Source organism: Numida meleagris, chromosome 13 (genome assembly GCF_002078875.1).
Source record: "Numida meleagris isolate 19003 breed g44 Domestic line chromosome 13, NumMel1.0, whole genome shotgun sequence".
In the NCBI taxonomy this organism is placed as follows: Eukaryota; Metazoa; Chordata; class Aves; order Galliformes; family Numididae; genus Numida; species Numida meleagris.
In genome coordinates, this window is record NC_034421.1 from 1888550 (window position 1) to 1912738 (window position 24189).

The following is a 24189-nucleotide window of genomic DNA, read 5'->3' on the forward strand; positions in this document are numbered from 1 at the left end:
AGCGTGGGGGGGGAGGCGCGGTGCTGCCCTGCGGCGCTGCCTTTTTACGGGGGGTGTTCTCCAAGAACTGGCGTCACGGCTCGGGGTTAAAGGGAGAGATTCGGGTGTCAGGGGTGTGAGAAAGGGAGCGGAACCGTCTGCAGGCGCGACCGGTTGTTTTCCTTCAAAATCGGCCCTGAAATACGGGACCTATCGAGCAGCGCCGGGAGCTGGGGGTCCCCAGGATGCTGCCTGCAGCTGCAGCCAGGGGCAGATGCTGGCAGAAAAGCAGCGCGAGGCCGGGGTCAGGCACACCGCGACCCCCCCGCACTTTCTCATTTGCAGGGGCTGAGCGGTGCGTCCCGCCACCAACAGCCTTGCTTTTCTCCAAAGTGAGCTCTAATGTCACCAAGTTCTGCCTTCGGGCTTTGGTCGGTGCTCCAATTTTCATCCTCAATGGATTCCCGGTGTCCTGGCACCTCCGCTGCTCTCCAGCCTTCAGAGTGCTCCACTGCCTCTGCGAATTGTTTGTTGGCTGGTGAGAAACGCTGGGAAATCTCAATGAGTGAGAAATCCAAAGGCTTGTCTGATCCAACAGCACCCTCTTCCAAACGCGCTGACACTGTGGTGTTTAAACAGCTGCATTGTACCGTGCAAAAGCTCTGCGAAGCCAGAGCAGCCAGCGGGATCTGAACGTTCAGAGGGAGAGGATCAATATCTCTGATTTCTGTCCCCACGCGTGTCAGTGGTCCAGGCCCTTCTGCTTCACAGAAGCGGCTGTGAAGGGAAATACCTGGCCAAGTTCTGGCTTCCTGAGAAAAGGAGAAAAAAGGCCACAATTATCGGAACATCTGGTGATGGCTGAAAGCACGGGGGACCTTCGGGTGGGAGAAATGTGGCTGTGTCCGATGGGTGAAGGGCGAAGCTGTCCCCGACAGCCACAGCACAGCTGCTGCTGGGTGTTTTCCTCCCAGGTTCCCCGAGCAAACGTGAAATGCAGCACTCACGTGTCATTCCAGCAGTCCTCTTCCATAACAGTATGGTGCTGCTCAGGAAGGGGCGGCCCACCCGGAGTTACCCATTAGTGGCGGGTTCCACTGAGCTGGTTTCTTCTTGTTCTCTGTGATTAAAAGAGAGGAGTGGGAACATTGGGTCTGACAAGTCAGGTTCCTGCTGCACCGGCTTCCAGCCCCAGCTCTGTTAAATGAGAGTTGAGGATGATGCTTTGGGTCCAACTTGTAAGAGATGTTTGTCACGTAGTGCAGTCTAAACACAGCATACACTCTGCAGCTCCACATTTTGGCTGTGTAAGGGCCTCCACTGGTGCTCGCTATGTCACTGTCAGTTTTTCTCCTGACTTTCATGGGCTTTAAATCAGGCACGAAGAGTGGAGGTGCCAATCCAGCTGCACTGGCCGGGTGGGAGTGGGCCCAGGTTGGGCTGGGGCTTCCCCCCCCAAGGGCTCTCCCTCCCCAGCCCCATTTCTTGGTGCCTGCCAATTCATTCAATCAACATTCTATCTTTCTCCTCATTTACAGCTTTTCTTTTCTTTTCCCTTTTCCTTGTTTGTTTTTGGTGGTAGGCATAATGAAGAGAACGAAGAGTTTTTGCCAACTGGAGAAACCTCCATAGACTCCTACCCAAACTGGTTAAAATTCCACATTGGCATCAACCGGTACGAGCTGTATTCCAGACATAACCCTGCAATCGAGGCTTTACTACAAGACCTGGTCTCCCAGAAGATCACCAGTGTTGGTAGGTTTGGGCAATAATGGTTTTTATGATTATTTGCTTGTAGTTCAGATCTCGCTGCGGTTTGAATATTAATGGCTGTTTTGCACGTCTCCTCTTCGGTGTGCCTACAGCATTGCTTCCTGACTTCTGTGCTCGTTTTCCTTGTTAAACATAAGGAGATATTGCCAGCTCTGTATTACCTGAATAATTGAAAAGTCTGCCAGCAAGGCAAGCCCCATTCATTTCTGATGTCCTCTAGTTATCAGGCTGAAAGCGCCCTATTGAAAAAAAAGAAGAAGAGAAAAGGTTAATGAAAAAATCACAGCCAAAAGCAGATAGCATCCTGCCTGAGCAAGGTGTCTGCTGTCTGCTGGTCATTATTTAAGGCTGCGTCTGGAGGGAGGAGAGCAGCAAGTGAACCACAGCCCTGCATCCATGCAGGGAGCGTGGGGCGCGGGGGGCTCGGAGGGGCTGCATCCCCCTGGGCACAGCTCAGCTCTGCTCGTTCCACTTGGCAGCCCACGACAGGGATGTGCCCCTGTCAGCCTTTGGCTCCGGTTAAACAAGGTGACAGAGTTTGTTGGTTTTTTTTTTTTGTTGTTCTTTTTTTCTCCGGGGCTGTTTAATGACAGCATGTGTCTCTTCGAATTTAGCTGCGTAGCTGCACAGGGAGCAAAAAAAAAACCCGCAGCCTGAATGAAAGCCCTGCGCTGCTAAACAAACGCGCAGCCCGTGGGCTGCAGGGTAGGAGCTGCACAGCCACCGGCCACCGAGAAAATGCAGTGCCTTGTGCTGACCACAGAGTTGCTATGTCTGTTTCAGAGGCATGAAATAGCAGCTCTGTAAAAGTGCTGATTGCACGGTGCCACCGCGGGATGAGGTCACCAGGTCTTTAACCCCGCAAGGCAAAAATTCCCCTGGCTTCAGCAGGAAATGGTCCCTGCAAGAATAGCACCCAATAGGCCTACGGTCGACATTTCCATCACGTGAATCCCGGTGGCTGCTGAGCAGAAATAAGGGAGCTCCTCGGTCATCGGGAGTGGGCTGAGCGCAGATTCGGCTGGGGTGGGGGAAGGCAGGACGCCCAGGAGAGCTGCACATTCAGTCGTAGAATCGTTAAGGTTGGAAAAGACCCCTGAGACGTGAGGTGCAAGCGTTGCTGTGCCCTGGCTGAGCTCACGGCAGGGAGCTCTGCTCTGAGCTCTGCGGGGTGGGGGCCTGCTGATGCAGTGCGTGGTGCCCAGCTGCTGCCCTGCAGGTGGAGTGCCAGGGGCCAGGGGACACCTGGGCTCGAGAAGGAGGACAAACACAGGCTTGTTTATTAACAAGTGTTGGGTTCTCTGTCCCTACAGCTCTGGATTGGAATGATTAATTAAGGAGCGCAGGTGTGATGGCTAAGCCATGCATTTTCCCTTCTCTGGCTCAGAGGTGGCACTGCAGGCAGCAGCACAGTGCCCGTGCTTTGCCCTGCACGCACCTAGTGATTCCTGCACTAGTAATGATGCGTGAGCAGGGACCGAGCCAGCTTTTTCCAGCATTGCTCTGTGAAGCACATCCCTTGGGAGAGAGGAGGAAGAGCTGCTCTGCCCTTCCCTGCCCTCGAGCAGTGAGCAGGCTGTGCCCAGGTCCTTGCAGGGGGGATGCTCAGCCAAACCACCTTCTGGCTCAGCTACTGAGACTCGCACAAAATGCATCAGCCCCAGCCATGGTTCAGACTGTGTGGCTGCCGCTTGTCCCTTCTGCAGAGCAGTGAGATGGTTAAGGTTGATGTAGGGATGCTCAAGAAGGGAGATGGGAAGGAGAAATAATAGGTTAGTCCTCACTCTTTGCTCGGTTTGAGCTTCTGGGCATGTTGCTTAACCTCTCTATGCTTCAGTTAGCCTAGCAGCAGCATTGTTATAATGAAAAATAGGAGTGAAATCCTGAGCACGGTGACGTAAGTGGAAGTTTTGTCATTGGCTGCCCCGAGGCCATGATTTCACCTAATGTGTCGTATAGATGTGTCATGAGGTTTTCATTAATTATGGTTTTGATAGAGCTTTGAGATCAATGTGGGGAAAGGGCCAGAGCCCGCAGAGGAGGACTAATGATTAACAGCCATTTCCTATGGGATTGTCTCTTTGCTAATGTTTGAACAAGTTAGGGCCTCTTATGCCCTTAACATGAAAGCACAGAGCTGTGGTTTCTATCGACGATTCAGTATTATTTCCATAAGCTGAAATATGAAGTACATTTGATATAGGTATCAGTGACTGTGGGAACTGATAGGGAGAGATTCCTGGGCAGAAATCCCAGCCTAACATCGAGCAGGGAGGTGGAAGGGGACTTCTGCCCAGCTCAAGAAGCCAGAGAGGAATGTAGCTGGGATCTGCCGCAGCCTCTGTGGGGCTTCAGGGGCTCTCGGTCGGGTGGCAAAGCAAGAAGAGCGTCTTGCTAATATCCTTTTTTTAATGCATCTTTTATTTCCCTTCGCAAATTCTTCGGATGTTTAAAAATATGTTTTAAAGTAACATCTGCCATTTTTCAGCCTTACTGCAGAGCCACAGCAGGGATTCAAAAGCATGTAAGCTGATTAATAAAGAGTAATATAAATGACCAAAGGACGTTTATAGGACTTTTACAGTCTTTTGAATATTCCTGCATATTTTCCAATTTCACTGTGTTTTGCTTTATCCTCTTTGCTCTCTGTTCATTTTAAGGCAGCAGCAAAGATTCTAGGTTAGAAGTGAAAATAAATGGTGCTCTTCGTAGCGCCCAATCTTCAGGCTTCTTTCTGTAAGCATGACAATTAAATACGCGGGCTTACATGCATTAGATGAAATGGGATATTGCTCTATCCAGTCTTCTCCTAGCGTTCAGGTTTGCTGTGGCTCTAATGGAATTAGGTGATTTGCCGTGTGGGTTTTTGATACCTTCAGTAATTAGATCCAAACTGCAGCTAAACAGCTTTCTTAGCCACGTCGCAATTTCCCTGCTCCGTTTGCATTATTTATGGAGGAGAGCAGTGACCAGATTGATCCTGCCCCGTCTATCAGCACCACTCACACAACTCCGTAATGCGCAGCGTTGTTTTAAAATGAAAACGGTGACAGAAGCAATTCCCAAGAGCAGGGAGCATCAAGGTGACATTTTCTTGATGTTAAAGTTTAAATGGAACAAAACCATGGATGGGAAGGAGCGTCGCATTCAGCTCCCACAGTGACACCTAGAGCTGGCCTTGAAGAGGACAAGGTTACCCAGAGCTTTGAAGTTGAGGTTGTGTTCTGTGCCCTGTATCAATACATATAGTTCCTATTCACTTTGCGCAGCATACAGGGGTAGCTCTTAATTTGATTTAGTTCATTGAAAATTTCCCCCTGCCATAAATAGGAGCCTGGAGAGAATTGTTTTCCATTGTGTGCTGAAACCCAGTTTTTAGAGGGAGCACACGTGCAGGGAGCTGCACGTTTCCTTTGCCTTTCGTAACTGTTTATTGCACGCATCGATAACCGTCGTTAGCTGTTTTCTGGGTATTTACAAAACGTCTGTGCAAAATTGCGCAGCGCTGTCAGCAGTTTAACAACAAACATGGCACGGGGCATTGTAGATCTTCATCTCTCCCGTGTTGCCATCCCAGAGAGCTGTGCCGTGGGACTGTGGCTGAGCAGAACAGGCTTTGGTGATCGCTGGGTTGAGTGGGATGGGGTTTAGTTTTTGATTCTTTTCATTCTCTGGTTGGAAAGATTTGGACACGTACCTGACTGAGTTCATTTCTGAACCTGCCAGCCCTTCAGGTTGTGCGGGCAGTAATTAGGAAGTAAGCACACGAGATTACTCATGCAGTGAAGGAGTGCTGCAGTTAAGCAAGGTGGACTCTGCTTCAACTCAGGGGAAAAAAAAAAGAAAAAGAGAGGTAGACAATAAATATGACACCTAAATTCTTGTACTAAAGACAATTATAAAAATCTCATCAAAGGAAAGGGAAAAGTGCTGCTGAAAACATAATGCAACGTAGCACCATTGATTTACTGTATAAGGAAACAGTGAATCTGCCAAGAGTCAATGGATTGATTAAATGTACAATTCCAGATGAAAAGAGACGACTTAAAGTGTACAACAAAGCCACGGAACGGTTTCGCTGATCTCTTCCCTATCAGAAGTCTTTACTATCTTGACTTAAGCAAGAAAGGTCTTTAAAAAACAAGTTAGCAGAATTGGCTGAGCAAAAACAAATTAAGAGGTGATGAGGGTTTGAACTTGCTTTGAAATCTGTTCTTTACAGCTTGTATGGGGCCATGTCTCTAGCCCAGGGAAGAGTATTGCTTGTTAAAGCCAATCAACGTGTTCATGCTGGATTTAAGCTTGATCTATTAAATAGGAATCCGAACTGGGTCTGATCATCTATTTCAGACATTTGTACATTCCAGGATTCAACTGGATCTTGCTGCTGAGGCATTAGCATTGCATAAATAACCCAAAGAAAGTGTTCAGAGGTCCTTCTGGAGATCTCACTTTCCATCAGAAGACCAGATAGGCTAGAGGCAAGAGTTATCATGCAGCAAAACCGAGGAGCTGGAAAGCCAGATCAATTCCAAGTCCTTTTGGGTCAAATGACATTGGGCATCATTGGATCTCTGCTAGAGTCTGTACCAGATGATTTAGAAGAGGGAGATAGAAACCGTGTAGCATACAGGTGTAAAAACAGGGTTGAAAGGTGATGGGTAGTGCATCTTTTCCACCAGTGGTATCTGTAGATTGGGAGGGGAATTCATTGGGAAGTCTTGTATGGATGAGTTTTCAGAAGGAGCAGGAGAGGACGGGATGGAGGAAACAGCAGACGCAGTATGTGGCTACATCAGAAAACTCATTAGGTGGCAAATACTGAAGGGATTTTTAGAAGCTTGATTCAAGGTCCATCAGAGAAAACAGAAAGAATCTCTCTGATTTCACTGGTCTTTGGTCCTTGATCCCTCAGACCCTCCAGGAAAGGGATATTTCAGGGGATTTTTGCATAGCCTCCTCAGGTTAGGAAGATTTCTAATCACACCCAAAAGATCTTGCCCTGGGTTAAGAGGAAAGTTTAATGCTGCGTTCCCTTTCTTTCTACTTTGGGGGAAAAGAAAGATTTTGAATTGCCTGCAGATAAAATAGCAATGGTTCTATTGGGATTTGGTTTGAACACTGTGCCAGTATGTTCAGAAGCTGTACAAAAGGGAATTTGAGGTATTCCTTTTCCAGAGCTGCTCTCAATGTTACAGTATCTTCAGAAACCTTAAAAAAAACAAACATGAAATCAGAGTTTGACTAGAGGCTCCCTTCGGAATCAGAAAAGCATGACATTGTAAGACCTTTTAAAAATTATATAAGCCTGCTGATCACAGACAAGACAGATTGCAATGGCGTAGCTTCTTCCAATTTCTTGAAAAATTGTGTATTCTGCTCCAGGGAATTATAAATTCTTCAGAAACGTTCTTATGGGCAGTAGGTGACAGCACAAGGACATCTGCAGATAAGCAAACACTGTTTGTCCCGGATAAGTTCCTGGAAGATGATGTGGCTACCGCTGTTTGCCTGGGATGACCAAAGGGATGTATTTAACTGCAGTCTGAGCAGGAAAGGAATACAGCTCCAAAAAGGAGAGGGAAGCCAATACTCATCTGTAACAGTAAGGGACAAGGAATGTAATCAAGCCTAGAAGTCCGAGTGAGTGATCTCCAGGGAGAGCTGCTCTTCTCCAATTGGCACCCCACAATTTAGGCACCTTCCTCAGGCTCTGAGGCTTCCTCATTCTACTTCATCTGGGCTCAGCACCACGTGTTTCCCTCTCTTTAGGGAGGGAACATTAGGTGTTGGACTTGGGTATCTTTGAATCACCTCTGGCCTGTCCAGGGACTAGCTGAAGTGGAGATATCTGGGAGCCTGGAGAACATGGAGGGAAGCCAACGTGGATCTCATGTGGCATTGGCCACAGTGCCTGCGGCTGCTGGCATGCTTTGTCACATACAACGCCGTTCCCATCAATGTCACCCTCTGTTTTGGAAAGGCCCAAAGTTTTCTCCTGGCAGCAGCAGTGGGACAGCATCCCAGCCAAACTTCTGCTGGGTCGAGGCTACTATTGCAACCAATTAAGGCAACACAATAAGATGGATCTAAAAAGACCAAGAGATGCTTTTGTCTCACTTCAGCTCAATTCTTTCTGACAGGAAACCAGGCCTCTGTGTCTCATGGAAGAATTATGCTGAATTGTTAATCTTCTTCATACATTCCCCTTCTCGGTGATGACACACTCTCTGTTGAGTTCAGCTGCTAACAAAATCATTATCTGTCGAGTGGCTTCAATTTGCTGAGAAACCAGTCAGCTTAATGCATCTGATGCTTTGTGCTTAGAAATAGGCATGCTGGAACATCCTTTTTTCTTCTTTGCAGTGCTGTGGTTTCCCAAAGCCTTGGCTTCCCAGCCATACCTCAAAATAGGCTCTGTCCTTCCCACTTCTCTGATGGGCTTACCGGATATTTGCTATATTTTGGACTTATATGTCTCAGGGAGGAGAGAGAGCCAGGAGCTAAGCTATTCATAATTCAACCAAAAAGCATACTTTATATACATTTTAATGAAAAGCCATTCGGTCTTCATTTGTTGCAATCAGTTTGCAAGTGGCCATACTGAGATCAGTGAGCTAGGGAGGGTTATAACTGACAGAAGAGACAAAGTTCTGCCCCGTGGTCCTGAGACATATTACTGACCTAACTGAAGGCATCCCACATGAATAGGGTTGCAATTACAGGTTATGCCTTAAAAAGCCAGGCAAACTCTGCACCTTTGGCAGCAGCTGGGCAGGGATGCCTGTGGAATGGCAGTGGGTCTGCGTGGGTCTTTGTGGGCATGAGGCAAGGGCAGCTCCAGCCACCTGCTTGCTGTCCAATCCAAGCTGAAACATTTCCAGTGTGCATGGCTGGGCTGTGATGTTCCTGGGGCAGCATGTGTATGGTCTGGGATGGATGTTTGCTGCTGCTCATTGCCTTCAGGCTCTGGGCTTCGTTCAAAAAAATGCCTATATCCTTCCCTCAGGTGCAGATCAACTGACCTGCTCTGCACAAGAGAGAGTTTGACACGTGAAAACCACATGCTTCTGCTTTACCTGTTCAGTGCAAGTTATTTAATGCCCTTTAAGTACTAATTATTTATTTGTTCCTTTGGGATCGACTGGTAATGCAAGAGAAGGCAGGGGTCAGCAAAACAGCGAGGCAGAAGGGATTTTATTCTAAGGGAAATGTAATCACACTGACCAGATTTGCATAGCATTTTGTTGCAAAAACATGGATTACAAGGGTTGAAAGAGAGCTGTTGACCTACCCGTAATATGGCACGGAGAGGCGTAATTAAAAAAGACGTACAGCTAGTGACATTGCTTAGAGAAAGAAAATGTACAAGCTATATGGATTGAAGAAGGGTAGCTCAAAGCCAAAATTTACCGAGCAAGGTAACTTCACATTCATATAATTCTCCAGTCGACACAGGTTTTTTCAGAACTGCGAAGAAAGGGATGGATGATGTGATCATTTGTGGGAAGCGTTTTGAAAGGACTGACTCATCCCCACAGATAGGACTGTCATGGCTCTCCCAGCACAGAAGTGAGTGAAAGAGTTAGGGTATAGGTCGTTTCATTTATTCAGAGCAGTTTTGATTGAGATGGTGAAAAAGCAGCTGGTTTGCCAAAGTATATATTTACCTTTTTCAGTAACCTTATCATCAAGTAAAATGCATTTTCGGAACTCTTACATTAAAAAAAAAAAAAAGGCTTTGACTATAAAAATGCTATAATCTGGCTGTTAACATGATATTGTTCAAATTGTACAGACTGGTGTGAATGAATGTCAGTCTTAAATTCCCATTAGCTTCCAGCTGGGATGTGAATTCAGTGTCTGAGCAGATGGCCCCAGGCGCACAGGGTGGACTTCAGCCCCTGCCAACCCGTGTCCTCCTGCCATCCCAACACAACCAGAGACCCTCTGCACACCTCTGCTCTCCTCTACAACCACCGCAGGGTCCCCTGAAATTTAGTGGATGGTTTTGGATATATCTCCATTGTGCAGAGAGGAGATGGATTTACATACTGCTCAGCAGCAATGACTAAAATCGGAGCAGAGATCAGAGATTGCTCTAGTATCTGCTCATACTTTTAATTAAGGGGATGTCTGCTGTGCATTGGACCATGATCCCAGCCACCATCCTATCTGCCTTCCCAATGTGTACCTCTTGTTAGCAGGAAGTCCAAAAGTAGTTGAAGATGGAGAAAACAGGACTCCAGTGAGCTGTTCCTATACCTGCTCCTCAGTCAGGGTGCTTGTAGAGCCCATCTTGGTTCTACCCATGACCAGCTGAAGAAGACAAAGATGAGTCAGGGAGTATGATCCATTTTTAGTCCTGGCCAGCAGCTGAAAGCTCTCCCCTGTTCTCTGCACCCACTGAATAATCTGTTATCCAGTTAGGATTGCCCTGCTTGGGGCACCTAGTACAGAGCAAAGATATGCGCTTTCATTTCAAGGAAGCTGAATGTAAGTAGATCCGTATGTAGCATTTTTAAAGGGGTTTTGCTTTTTCCCACAGCAATGAAGTCAGGAGGCACCCAGCTGAAGCTGATCATGACGTTCCAGAATTATGGACAAGCATTGTTCAAACCAATGAAGTAAGTGAAAATATGCCTGGCTGTGTTGTAAAGCCTGTTGCCTTTTTCAAAGCCATTGAAAGTTTGCTCTGGTTTTGCCTGGGGTTGGTGTGGCTGGTTGGCTAGGCTGGCTGCTGAATGTGGGGCTGTAGGGTGTATGGCCTTGCCCTCCTGGACTGGGCTTTGGAAGATACGTTTCAGATGCATTTTAGTCTTCTCAGGAGCATTACTCACTCTGATCTCAGTGAAATCTCCCATCGTAAATATAGGGTGTTTTCAGCATTTCTTTTTTATGTAAATGTATTCTGCAGGTCTGAGCTTTATCTAATGTCAGTTCTCCTCTGGAATGTGACCACATGTGGGACATGGCTCAAAACAGTTTTGGGAAGACCTGAATAGTATTTGTCTGTTAAATTATAATTTAATCTACTGATTTATTGTTGTTTGTATTGAAGAGCTGTGTTAGTCATTTGGCTGTGGCTGTGCTGACTGTGAAATGTGTTCATTTGAGAGTGGTGCTGCAAGGTAATAGGTCTAGAGAAAAGAGGAACGACTGAGATGAGGCAGCCTTGATTTGCACCTGCATTAGGCTGGCCAGATCCCACTGAGATCAGAGAGGCTATTGAGACATAAAGTAGATGTAAAAGAGTTCAAAACCCTGACCTCTATGTTTGTGTTGTAATAAGGAAAATGACACTGTGCTTGTTGTAGATGGTTTAGCAAAGACTGGTGTTGCAAAATGTTTAATGAAGCTGCTCAATATCTGTGTCAAGGGTACCACTGGAATAATAAATTCATTTCCTTCTTTTGTTCCCACTGTAGAGAAGATACATTAATTATCTCTAGGATGGTCCATAAAAGAGTGAAGTAACTCAGAATGAGTGGTGTGGAATACGTACTGGTATTGTGTTATGGCTCTAGTGGGGAACACAGCTCGTGGGGTAAGCTGCTGGCAGGGGCCTGAGATTATTTCCCAGTTTTACTACAGATTTTGCTGTAGACTGACCTCAGACAAGTGCAGACCTTGCTTGATCTTATTTGACTGCCGGAGGGAACAAATAATTGGTTCCTGCTTCCTTCAACACAAGCTTGAGCAGCAACTCACCTTGTGTGCATTTATCCTGGGGTTCGCGTGGAAATCCTTTGAGTTTCCAGGTACAAGGATATTGTGCAACAGCAAGATGCCTCCGTGTTATTTCCCACATTGCACACAAATTTCTCCATGTTTCTGGCGGATCCCTAGTTCCTGGGAAGAGTTCAGAGGAATCACAGATAACACAAATCAGAGGGAAGGTGCTATCAGAGAGCATCTGCTCCAGCATCTTCCCTTCCCCTTTCTGCCTCTGCTCTGAATCCTTTGATCATCAGATGATCAGTCCATGGGTCCAACCCCTACATCTGCAAGTTTGGTGCATTTAAGCACAATTCCTATTTGTTTTCCACCCTCCATGGTAAACCAAGAACTGGGCACATCTGGGGAGCCTTTAAGAACTAGGAAGAATCATGGTTGTGCAGTTGGCTTTTTTACATAGTGTGTGATTTGTTTCTTCTCCATTTGCTGAGATGCAGATAATTTCAATCTTTATCTTTGGTATGACATTGTAATTCTGGGAATGCTAATGAGGTTAAATCAAAAGTTTACTGCTTCTACACAGCCTTGGCAAGATGATGGATGGCAATAGATGTATAGCCACTTTCCTGTACAGAAGCAATTACTACCATCCACCAGCACAACAACAAAAGATGATGATGTCTTAATCATTCCCTTCGCTTAATGCGAAGGGCAGCAACATCTTATTTTCTCACTGATCTTTGCATTAAATACACATCTGGAAAAAGCAGCTTTAGAACATTCAGCATCTGTGTTCCCAGGCACCACACCTTACAGCGGCAGCGCTGCTTTGTGTTGATCATTGCTGAGCACATTAGTGATTTTGAATAAGGATGTTTGCAAGCATTTGTCTTCATTCTGCTAACAGTGAGCAGGAAGCCAGATGCTTGCCTAGTGTAAATTTTCTGAGCTCCTTTGGCATCTGGTCCCATTGGTCTCTTTCACCAGCTTACAGAAATGTTTGTAGCATCATTTCTTGATATGGAAATAAGCAGCCTAGAACTGAAAACAAGCAAGCAAACAAAAAAGTCAAGCTTTTAAAATGGTGAGACTTCTTGCAGGACCTTACTGAGTATACAGACTGTTTCTGGTGCTCCCTCTTTTCTGCAGGGTACCCCTTTGATCCAGGCTTCACACAGCTGGCTGTGCCTTCCCAGGGCAGCACACCAGAGGAAACTCACAAATCAGGGCCACACATCTCCTAAATGTAGTCCTGTCACAGCACTGATGGTGTAAAGAGCATTGAAAAAATAATTTAATTTGAGAAGCATAAAACCGCACCTTGGTAGTTACTTGTGAGATCAGCTGGTCGAGGGATGCACTTGGCTGAAAGTCAGGGGGTGCCCACATAGTGTATCCTGTGTGTTTCAATTGTCACTGTGCTGTCAGCTCCATGGTTTTTCATAGTAGCAGAAATTATGTTTTTCTCTCTCTGGAGCTGATAGCAGTCTTCACGAATCCCAGGTAATACAATTGTTAAATGGCACGCAGTGCCCAGCTGCAAATGAAAAACTGGAGCTTGAGTTTATCCCTTCAGTGCTGGAGGAGGCAGTAGGAGTTACATCGCTGTATTGAACTGAACTGCATTACTGATTTTCAGAGAACAGAATTAGCATCAGTAGTATGTCAAGCTTGATTGCAAAGAAATTGATAATCCTGTGTTTCTCACCCTGTCTGGAATCTGAAGTTCTGATAGCTGTATGGTGTGAGGTCCACAGAGGGTAATATGCAGGGGTGGGTCGGTCTACTTGGTCTTGATTCATTTGAAGTACCTGGAAAGCTGGTTTTGCTACATACAGTTGCACTCAGCATCCCCCAAACTGAGCTAATACCTGTTTGAGCAGGATACCTGCGCAGCAAGGAGACATGGGAACCCTTCCCCATTGCAGCCAAGCATCTGCTCCTGGAAGGAGAAGTCTCCAGCCTTCAGCAGCGCTTTCTGTAGGAGAGTCACAGCAAAATGTCCTCCCTGGGAAATTGCTTGGAACTTGCAGAACTCACAGGACTTGTTCTGCCCGGTCCCAGCCTCCTAATTCCACGTTGCATTCATCCAGAGAGTAAGCCAGCTCTGGAAACACCCGGAGGGCTTTGGGGGAAAACAGAATCTGCCTTTGGCACCTTTTGTGCTCAGTGCTTGGCGTTAACTGACAGCTCTTCATCTGGTCATTGATTCAGGGTAGTGGAGCAGATGAGAGGCGGGGAGCTTAGCAGTCAGGGAAATGTGATAGTGGTAAATAAAGCCCCATCAGCTGCAATTATTTTATTTATTTGTGGCTCTGCATCTTCATTTCTGAAATAATTGCCTATAAAGGATTGCAGAGGAAGCCAAATCTATTTATAAATCCTATGGCCTGATGTAGATCCCTTTGCTAGTTCCAAATGCATCATAGAAAAAGTGAATATTTGCTAAAACTCCAGGGAAGATTTAATGTATTTGCAATGTATCTTACAGTTAATGTGTAGTTTTATTTAGCTCATAATACTTCAATCATACAAAATTATTACCATATGGGACAGGAAAAAAATAGCAGCCTCCTCTTCTCCCATGATTAGCGTGTCTAACTTCATTAGTATTGTAGAGCATTAAAAAATGTATTTACATGATCACTGATAACAGCAGCCACAGCTTTCTGCATGGCTTAGCAGGTAAGGATGGTGTAGAGCCATAAATTTCAAAGGGTTTTGGCTTGTTTGTCCAAAAAGAGCATGTGCTTCATGGTTTTATTTGGTTTCTTTTTGTTTCTGCGAGCTGGTGGAGTTAAATAGCTGGTTCAGCAACAAAGCCAGCACACTTTTTTTTCCTCCCAATGCTTTATTCTTGAAGGGGTGGATTCTGCGCCAGCAGTCAGTGTCAAGACTCCTCTTGGTGCCAGGATTTTGAGAGAGATTTTTACAGTTCCTTATGGAGAAGCCAAATAGAATCGAAAAGAAAATGGTATCTTGTGATAGGAATTGTGAGCAAAGTGTCGGACAGTCTGTGCTCAGCAATGGCATTTCTCACTGCCAGCTTTATAGGCTGCTCTGTACGAATGTGTAGGAAGGGTATTCATTAGGAAATCTTTGAGGTTTATTTGTTCCATTGAAGAAATACTACTGTATCTTGTGAACTCACTTTTGACTGAAAGAGGTTAAAGCTAATTCTGTTCCAACTTTAGATGTTGCCCGATATTTTTAACATCTTTTTCTTTTTCTCCTTCTGCTTTTATAAGTCCTAATGCAGGATTGGTGAGTGCCATGTGGCTGCTTCTCCCAGTAACTGCTGCTCGCTGTTACAATCTTTAATAAAGCAGAACTAATTAGCATCAGGGTGATATCAGGGCAGAAGAGACTTTTAGGGTCATGAAGCCCAGGCTCCTTGAATCGCAGGCAGTCATCTCATGAAATCTCATTCATAAACAGATCCAACCTTGCTGACCCCATTTTTGTACCCTTTGCTCCACCTGAAACCCACTGCTGTGGTGTCTTTTGTGCTTTGCAAGGTAATTATTAATTGCAGTTTTACAGTTTAATCACAGAAGTTTGTTTTTGTGACTTCATAGAAGAAATGCTTCGTACTGACACCTATTTTGCTGGAGTGTCAGCTAGCAAGGTGCACCTTTCAGCATAGAAATATCTCAAGTCCCCAAAGGCATCACCCTTCTTAGTGCCAGCTGCAAGATAAATAGTCAACATGTACAAAGGTGGTGCTTTATAGGAACAAACCCAGCATGCTTGCCTTCTAGCTTCTCTAACGTTCCTGTAGCTCAAAGACATAGGCAGTGTTAGCTGGGTTGAAATCTACCAGCCAAGGTCATGGGAAAGATAATATATTTGCTTCGATTGGCAAAGCACTGCTTTTTATTGACTTTTAAATGTCATACTTATAAAGACAAAGGATTAACAGCCTTCTTGAAGTTTCTCTTTGATTTCCTTTTAGGAGTGCTCAACAAATAATGCATTTTTTGATGGGGTTATTAAATCGGGCAAACAACCCCCGTGATACAAACAACTGTTAGTCGTCTTCATTCCCTACAGTTATATCCCCTTCTCGAAGCTGCAGTGTGACTGTTGTACCTGCAAAAGGCAGCTTCTAGGCCAGATTATCATACCAATTAGCTCAGCGTAATTCTTACGACTTAGTCAAGTCATAAGTCAAGACATAGTCCAAGTCAGAGGAGTGGAAATGAACTTAGCGTCGGGGTGGCTGGAAGATTGCTTTCCTTATTGCATTGCATATCATGCTGTTTTGAGGAAATACATTTTGCAAACCTGTTGCATTTCAGCTGGCAGGCATCCAGTATAAACATGCTGTTATAAGTCAACGTGGCAATTAAATCAAATTGCAATGTTTTCTCTGAGCTGCTACAGAAGTGAGAGATGCGTGCAGTAGCTGCTACTCTAGAAGCCTTCCAGGATTAACACTTGGGCAGGCCGGAATGTGCTGTGTGAAAGCCGACAGAGCGGTGACCGGTCAAAGAGCAAACCCAGCCGTTGGGTTTTGTAGCTCGGTTTTGTCACTGAGCTGTGTTATTGTGCTGCTCCCCAAAGAACTCTGTTTCTGCACGAGGTGGGTTATTGGAGACTCAGGGATGAATGAGCTGGTTGGGAATGCTGGAATTAGCAATCCCACTATTCAGCTTATATAAGTGCATTCTCAAATCAAGAGAAGTGCTGTTTCATAACATCACGGAGAAGAAATGCTTTTTTGCTGCTGGAATTACCAAACCATCATCAGATATTCTGTGGACCTCCATGAGATTTTTGTCTTTATAAAAATATATTCAAATCCTTACCTACCAAATCCCCGCTGAAATATTTACCTTGCTCTGCCTGACGGGCGGATTCTGCTTGCATTTACCTCAGGAATAAACCTGGAGTAAGCTAGATGAATTGTATCGCTTGATACTTGAATTGTGTGAGATCTGAATGTGATACGTAATGAAGACAGTGGAGGTTGCCATGTAGTATTCTAGTTGTTCAACATGCTGTGTATTATGCATGAATTGTTTTTCTCTTTTCTAGCTAATCCTGTTCACCAAGCCATCCTGCAGTATCTCAGTGCAAATTGTGTTTTAGCACTCAGCAGTGCCTGTGGTCCAAGTCTCATTTATGCAAATTGGAAAATTTGCAGTGACTTCGAGGAGAGTTGGATGGGGATTGATGGTGACTGATAGCACTGGACAGTAATGAAACTCAGTCTTCTGTCTGCCAATGTGCACCGCGTTCCCCCTTGCCACAATTCAGCAACTGCTGCCTGAAATATTGATCAATCCCATCCAGCCCAAGAGCAATCTGTTCTCCAGTTCTGCAAGCGTGTTTATGAAATGACCCCAGAGTCAAAGTCTGCAAAGTCCAGGTAGCTCAAAGGTTGTCTGCTTGGATTAGGATCCGTAGGGACCAATGTCAGAGGCATTTCACCAGCCAGAAAGAGGGTAACAAATCTCTTTTCCTCTTTGTGGCAGCAGCTCTGTTGTACTGTCCCACGCCGAGCTGCCCTGTGCTGAATGAGGAGTCCTGGTGCTGCTGGGAGCAGCGCTTCCTCCTGCAAGCCAGGGCTGTTGTGCAGGATACCATACCTCCATGGGGTTCTGCCCCATCCCATAGCAGAGGGCAGAGTGCTGAGCAGCTGCCTCCTGCCACCACTAGTGAATTCTCCAAAATTCCCCCACCCCTCACCTCCCATGGCATCTTCAGCTCCTGCTAGGAGAAGACTTCACTCTGCAGTTCCCAGAGGTCTCTGCGATTGGAGCTTTTTGCATGAATAATCCAAGGCTTGCATTTCTTCACCTTGTTTGTTAGGGTTTCTTCTGCAGATGATAACATGTTGCTCAATGTCTATTTTGGGCTCTTGTCTTGTACACAAATGGCCACAGGTAGAAGCTGTACCTGTCCCTTATCACCTTTTTAATAGAGAGCTGGGTGGGCAGTCGTATTTCACAGTAAAGTGTCTGTGTGTATGAAGCCATTGATTAGCCTTCTATCTTAGTGCTTAGAGAATCTCGCTAATTAGTCTTCAGGAACAGAGACATGCTGCTATATTTTTTCTTCTTTAACAACCAGATATTGCTGCAGCTCTTTTTTTTAACCTGTTACCATAGTGTATTAGGAAAGAAGCATTTTCAGCGTCTGATTTTAATCAAGCTATTTCTCCATTTTAATTTTCTACATACCAAGAAGTGCAGTCCTGCGGATTTGTCTTTTAATTAGAGACTCATTTTTAGTTCCTCGCTTTCCTGTCTAACACATCTTACCCTGCGCTGGCAGTGCAGAAAAGCAGCAAATGTTACCGAGGGAAGAGCTGGCATGAAATGCATAACCTGTGATTTACTGCAAAGTAACAGGGCTTGGCACACAGGGGACTCGATGTAGCAGTGAGGTAAGATGCCCTTAGTAAATCTAAGCAAAAAGGATGTGTTCAAAATGTTTTCAGTGGGATATGCAGATATTGCTACCCTGAAATATTTCATGGGAATTTTTCTCCATTGCGCTGCAATTTATAATCCTTAAACTAGGCTCAAGAGACTGAAATTCAGGAAGGGAAAATGATTTGTGCAGGAGTTGTGGCATAAACCAGAGGCTGAAGCCATTGGGCTGAGCAGTGTTTTATCTCCGGAGCAGCACACACAGGTTTGTCCTGGCAACGAGTTGTGTCGTGCTCATCTCCTCCCTTGGGAGGAGTAGATCTGGGAGGTATTTCTGGAGCGGCATCGTTCTGCTGCTGGTCCTTGTGGTCCAGGCATCCCCACCACGTGGAGCACGCAGGTGGGGATTTGGCCAGTGCTGCTGAGACTGGAAATTCATTTGCTCTTCTAACAGTCACCTTGTTCCATCCCTCAGCATTTCTGCACATACGTAGCTTTAGGGCCTGCAAACATCTGTGGGAAGGGGCAGGAAATAAGCAGCAATGAACTGAGTTTGATGAAACAGCTTCAGTGTCTGAGGCCCCATGCTGAGCTTTGCCAGAGGGCAGAAGTTCAGGTCGCACTGTCAGTGACAAGGTTGCAACGTGGTGACATCCAGGGGGGACCTGCAGCTGAAGTGAGTCTTGCAAAGTGAGACAGGGAGGCTTTGGCGAACTGAGATGTGGAAGAGAAAGTGCACGGAGTACATCCAGACTGTGCCATTGGCATGGTGCTGTTGGTGACTCACTGCTGTAAACAAACAATGTATGTTTAAAATAGCCCTAATAGCTGCTAATAACACAGCTTTAGGACATGCTGGGCATCTCCAGTTGTTGGTTTTTTTTTTTAATTTTCATTTTCAGTGTCTGGTTCAATAGTCTTCCTACTTTTTTCCTTCTAACTTAAAATTTTCTACCCCGCTGTAATGTTCTGCGTGTGGGCAAATGAAAGTGAGAACGCCTGAAAGATTCATTAACATGTGAAGAAATAGCAGAAACCCAGAGTAAATAGCATCTGCAAATGTGTGGGAGCTGGGGAGCAGGGAGGACAGCAAAACTGTTGTAAATAGAAGCAATTTAAAGAGCTGGATTATGCGCTGCGGATAACAAAATACCCCACCCGGTGCTTAAGCCAGATCCCATTCCCAGCAGCAGAGTCCAGCTGATCCTGTTAGCACTTTGAGCTCCCTCTGTAAACCTTGCTAATTGGGGGTCTGAGTCCTGCGTGCAGGGCTGGTCACTGGAGCAGAGAACGAGTGATGCCACGGCTGCGTGTGGGGACCGGTCAGGGCAGCAACACTGCAGACTCCAGCACACTGTTGGTCTATGGATTTTGAGCTGCTGTGATATGCTGGCACAGGGCAGCAAAGGAAATGTTGAATTAATTTGTAGATTCAGGGAAAATACAGCTGTGATTATGATTATTATTTTCTTTAGTTTTTGGTATAGCCTATTTGTATTTTGTTTAATTCTATCTCGTGATACACAAGAAGAGCTTTTCTACCTGGCATATTTGTATTTATCTGTATTTCGTGTCTGTCTGAATCACTCCAATATGACAATCTGTGCAAAATTTTCAAACAAGACTCTTTTGCATCCGATTCTTTAGGGATTTATGAAGCAGAAAATCTGATTCCCGAGGCCTAAAACCCAGAGGCTTTTCAGCCTTTCATGTTGCAAGCCCAGGTTTTGTGCAGGGAGGAGGGGAGCGTGGCGCTGCCAGCTCTGCCTCCCAGGGCTGCTGATGGCAGAAACAGCTTAAAGCAAAATTCTGTTTTCTCTGCATAAAATTGAGATGTGGGTCCTGGCTGGGATCACAGATTGATGCTGGCATAAGGATATGGCACATCCAGGAGGGCTCGTGTCAGCCCTGGGCAAGGTGGCTGTCCTTTAACACATGGTCCCAACACCACCCCAGGCCTCTGTCTCCCCACGTCCTCACCAGCAGCCAACCCAACATTTCAGGTCTCCAACACCAGCAAAACAGACTGCCAAAAGAGAGGAGAGCTTCCCTTCCTCATTGTCTGCCTAATTACCCTGCTCGCGGAGCCAGCTCCAAGCTAACGCCATCTATTTTTGCAGCCTCCTGGCCTCAGGTACAGGAGCTGGGTAACTGGGAGTTTAGCCCAAAACGTGCTCTTTCTGCTCTGCCTGACCTACTTGTCACCGCTCGCGGCAGCCGCAGAGTTCTGCTCCTCTCGCTTTGCTTCACAGTCAGCCTTTTGCACTGCCTATTGCATCACGGCGCCTTGAAGTCGTTCCACAGCGCCTTGGGTGTTTTAGGACAGAAGTTGCATTTTATATGCTTCTGTAGCACTCGAGGTACCAACACTGCCCAAAGCGATGGTGAAGCCTCTGTTGTTTTGCTACAGCCCTGCAGGGCAGCATCAACCCGCAGCGAGCCTGTGGCTCCAGGAGGTGCGAGCTCCTCTGGGGCTCCCGCTCTGTCGGCACTCAGTGAGGCCACGCGGAAGAGCAGGGTTTTGCAGCGTATCCAGGCCACCTATTCAAACCCAGGCTCTTTTGGCACCCGTGAAATTGTCTGACAACTTGCAGGCGGGCACGGTGCCACACAAGCAGATGGGCATGGACAGCCTGGCAGCCAAGAGCCCGGGATGTTCATCTGGCAGAGGGGAGGCAGGGCAGAGCTCCTCGGCGCGTGCGGCCAAATGCCAGTCCCTGTGAAGTCACCGAGGGAAAAGCTGGCATGGTGGTGGGGCTCTGCTTGGGACGTGGGGTGTTTCGCAGCGGGGTGATGGCCCCACCACTCCATCCGGCCACACTAACATGGGGCTGCTGACGTGGCAGGTTTGAGCAGTCTTGATTCAAGCAAGCTGAAGAGAAGAGAGGCTGCGGTGTTGTCCTCAATTCAGCAAGTCTTTCTGCAGGGAATTTTGTTATTATTCGTGGCTGCGAAGTGTCTCTAGATCCGTTTGATTTTGGTTAATTTTCTGAGGCAGAGAGAGAGGTGCCCCTGCACACCGAGGTGCTGCCCACGCTATGACACAGCAGGTAGGAGCCCAGACCCGTTCCCGGGCAGGAGGTGGAGGTGGCAGCTGAGGAGCCGTCCTGCAGCTCGCCCTGTGTGCACCTCGCAGCGCAGGGCTGGTCCCCGGGCTGCACCGTGGCTGTGCCGGCCGTTGGGTGACGTGGCACCACCATGTGTGCTCCTGAGCGCCTGGTAGGCCGCAGCGCTGCAGGTGTTGGGCCTGCTCTGTGAGGCGGCTGCTGCCAGGGGCTGCCTCCCACCACAAGTGATCTATCAGGTCACAGGATTACCACATCCTCCATGGGGATGCACAGGAATGCTCAAGAGGGCTTTCTTTAGAACGTAACTCCAGCGAAGGCCTTAATGCTTATTGCCTGAGCAGAGCTGCCCTCACACAGGCAGGCATTCCATGGCGATTGACAGGTCATTAATTAACTGTTATTATTAACCCCCTAATCTGAAGGGAGGGAGATAGGGAGAGAGGAACTCCTTGCAGGCCTGGGTCCCGTCCTCCCTGTGAGCACAGAGTCGGCTGTTCTGCAGCTCCCCACACCTCTCTGCCTGTGGGGCTGAAGGAGCTCGTAAGGACGGCAGGAGGAGCGGTCCCGCTTTCACAGCCCCCCTTGAACCACCTTTATTTCCTGACTGCCACAATTCAAACCGATGATCTGCAGGAGCGAGACTGTTTGTATCTATTACTCTGAACGCAGAGGAGGAGAAATGTGTAAAAATAAATCTGTTGTTGCCTTTGAGCCTCCCCTTGTTCCCTGCTGCATAGGGGTGGGAAGGGTTCGGGGTCTGTGTACGATACAGCCCAGCTCTGCCAGTGGATAGTCGTGTACCTCCTTTAAGGCTCACTATGCTACAAAAGGTTTCAGACTGAAATTAGGACAGAAAAAACATTTCTTCTCCTCCAGGTTAGCTGCAGTGTAGTGACCTCTCCTCTGTCTGCCATAGCCCCAGCTGTGCTGTGCTGAGATCGGAGTCCTGCTGCAGCCAGAGCCATACTGCAAGGGGCCAGTGCCTCTCCTGCTGACTTCAGCTGGACTTTGCTGGTGTCCTTGAAGATATTATTTTGCTCTAATCATTCTGAGCCAGCCCATATCTTCTGCCAGTTGTGCCTCTAACAACCTCATATGTCAGGCGATGGGATGGTGATAGCTTTATTTAACTTACTTTGTCTGCATTCGCCTTTCAAGGAACAACAATGCGACAAATCTGTAGACTGTATGTGGCCTAAGAGAAGGAATCGTCCTGTTTATCCGCAGATATCAGAGCCTTTGCGAGTTCTTGCGGCAATGCCAGTCTTGATAAGACATCAGTGGTGCTGACAAGCCGACAGTCATCACCTCTGATGGGCATTTTGCTGATGGTTGTGCAAAGTTTTGTGTCCAATATTGTTGGAAAAGCTGTTTGGAAAATCTCCCCAGTCCCTCTTATCTCACTGTACTCTTATGAGATTATTGGTTTCTCTCTTCTCTCCCTTCCCCTTAAAATTCATGATAAAACGTGGGATTGCAGTGTATTGAACCGCATGATATTGCACCAATTCCTTACTGCAGTATCTTACTGATTTTAAGAGCTAATATTCTTCCAACTGTTTTGGTATTATGGAAAACTTCACTATCTGTGAACATAAGGAAGGTATTTTCTGGCGCTCAGCAATGACTCCAAAGACCCAAAGAATTACACTCAGCAGCCCCGAGTTTCAAAGCCTGACATCACTGTGAGCAAGGAATACAAATCTATCAACAGGAGCAGGATTTTAATTGCTTTTGAGTGATTCTATAGAAATCTAAAATTGCTTTGTGGGATGAAAAAAATCCCCACTTTTATCTGTGAAGAGGTTTTAATTCTGGTGAATAAAATAAGTGGCTGCAGTAATAATACACGATTTTTTCCCTCTGACTGTGTAGCTGTTCCTTCAGCCCCTGCCTGCTGGGATTTTATCCTTGAGCAGTGAGACATCAGAGTTCATCAGATATTATAGGTGGCAATTGCCAAACCAGGAGAGGCTCTTTGGTGGCTGGAAGATTTGTGCTTCTATTACATGAGCTGTTAAAAAATGAGACCACCTGCATTCTTTTGCAATGTGACCTTCTCTAGCCAGTCGCATGCTGTATTTTCTCTGTGATCTGATCTGATTTTAAGGGTAATCAAAAGGCCAACAGTGCTTTAAAACACAATAATACCTGGACTCTTATTTTTTTTTCTTTTTTTATGAAAAGAACCAAAACTTCCGCAGACATGTCTACATTTCACTTAGCTTCTGGTTAAACGCATCCTCAGGGAATGCTGGAAAACATTATTTCTCCTGTTTACAGGAAAAATAAATGAGCCATATTTTTCCGAACAGTTTTCAAGGAAAGAGATATCAGAGGTTGTCTGTGTTTTCCTGTGTAACAGATAGAGGGAATAGCTGAACAAGGTCTATGTCACAAGAGACAGTTCCAGCACCAACAACAGTCTGAATATTTCCACTGCTTTACCAAACAAAATGATTATTGAGCTCAATTTAGGGACAAAGCAGAGAAAAGAAGAATCTAGTATTTATTTTAGTTAGTGTTATTGAGAAGAGGCAACTGGCAGTTGCACCTGAAGTTCTGCACCCATGTTTTTCCTGTGCTTTGAAGGATGACAATGTTAACTTGCATTAAGGTCCGAAAGCCTTCCTACAGAGGGCTTTAAAATATCTTTAATTATTTGGAGGAATAAACCTAGCCATTATTGTATTTTTCAAGGGCAATTATTTTGTCCCTTCTTGCATAACTACACATTTTAAAATACATTTTCAAATAATTATTTTTAAATTGATTTTCTTCAAATTGACCATAACAAACCAGCCAAATCTCTTCGGGATTAATTTTCCACCTAACTGAAGAAATTAGCTATCGCTTTCTCCCTCCCACCTCAACACCGTGGCACAATGGTTACCTGGATACCCTGCCTGGAAAGGATGTATGTGCTGAAGCAATTTAAATAGCCTGATTTGTCATCTAACTGCAGACATCATTAGCAAAGCATTATTTGGCTGGAACATTGTAGGCTGAGCAGGGAAAACTCCTCTGTGTCGAGGAGAGGTGGAATTTAACCACCTTGTGACCAAGGAGCGCCTGTCCTGAGAGCAGGGATGCGGCAAGTCCAGAGTGAGGACCCCTGTCTGGGGGGAAATGCTTTTATGATCATATGCAGCTTTTGGAAATGTGCTCTGCATCAGAGTGAAAGCAAAATCATTCAAATTTACCATTGTAGAACCCACTGATTTGTTTATTTGGGGGCAAGGATTTAATTTTTGTATAATAGGGAGAGGGAAAGGAAGGAAATGTGAACCTGGCGCTTGCTTTTCTTCTCT

General features: G+C 46.1%; 1 protein-coding gene across 1 annotated transcript in view; it reads left to right on the plus strand.

Moving 5' to 3' along the window:
• FAM20C (FAM20C, golgi associated secretory pathway kinase) overlaps positions 1-24189 on the plus strand; it is a 56292-nt gene that overhangs the window by 1755 nt on the left and 30348 nt on the right. Inside the window, exons 2-4 of the mRNA XM_021411743.1 lie at positions 180-517; positions 1562-1734; positions 10301-10379. Coding sequence (XP_021267418.1) covers positions 180-517; positions 1562-1734; positions 10301-10379 — 590 coding nt within the window. The remainder of the gene's footprint in view (positions 1-179; positions 518-1561; positions 1735-10300; positions 10380-24189) is intronic.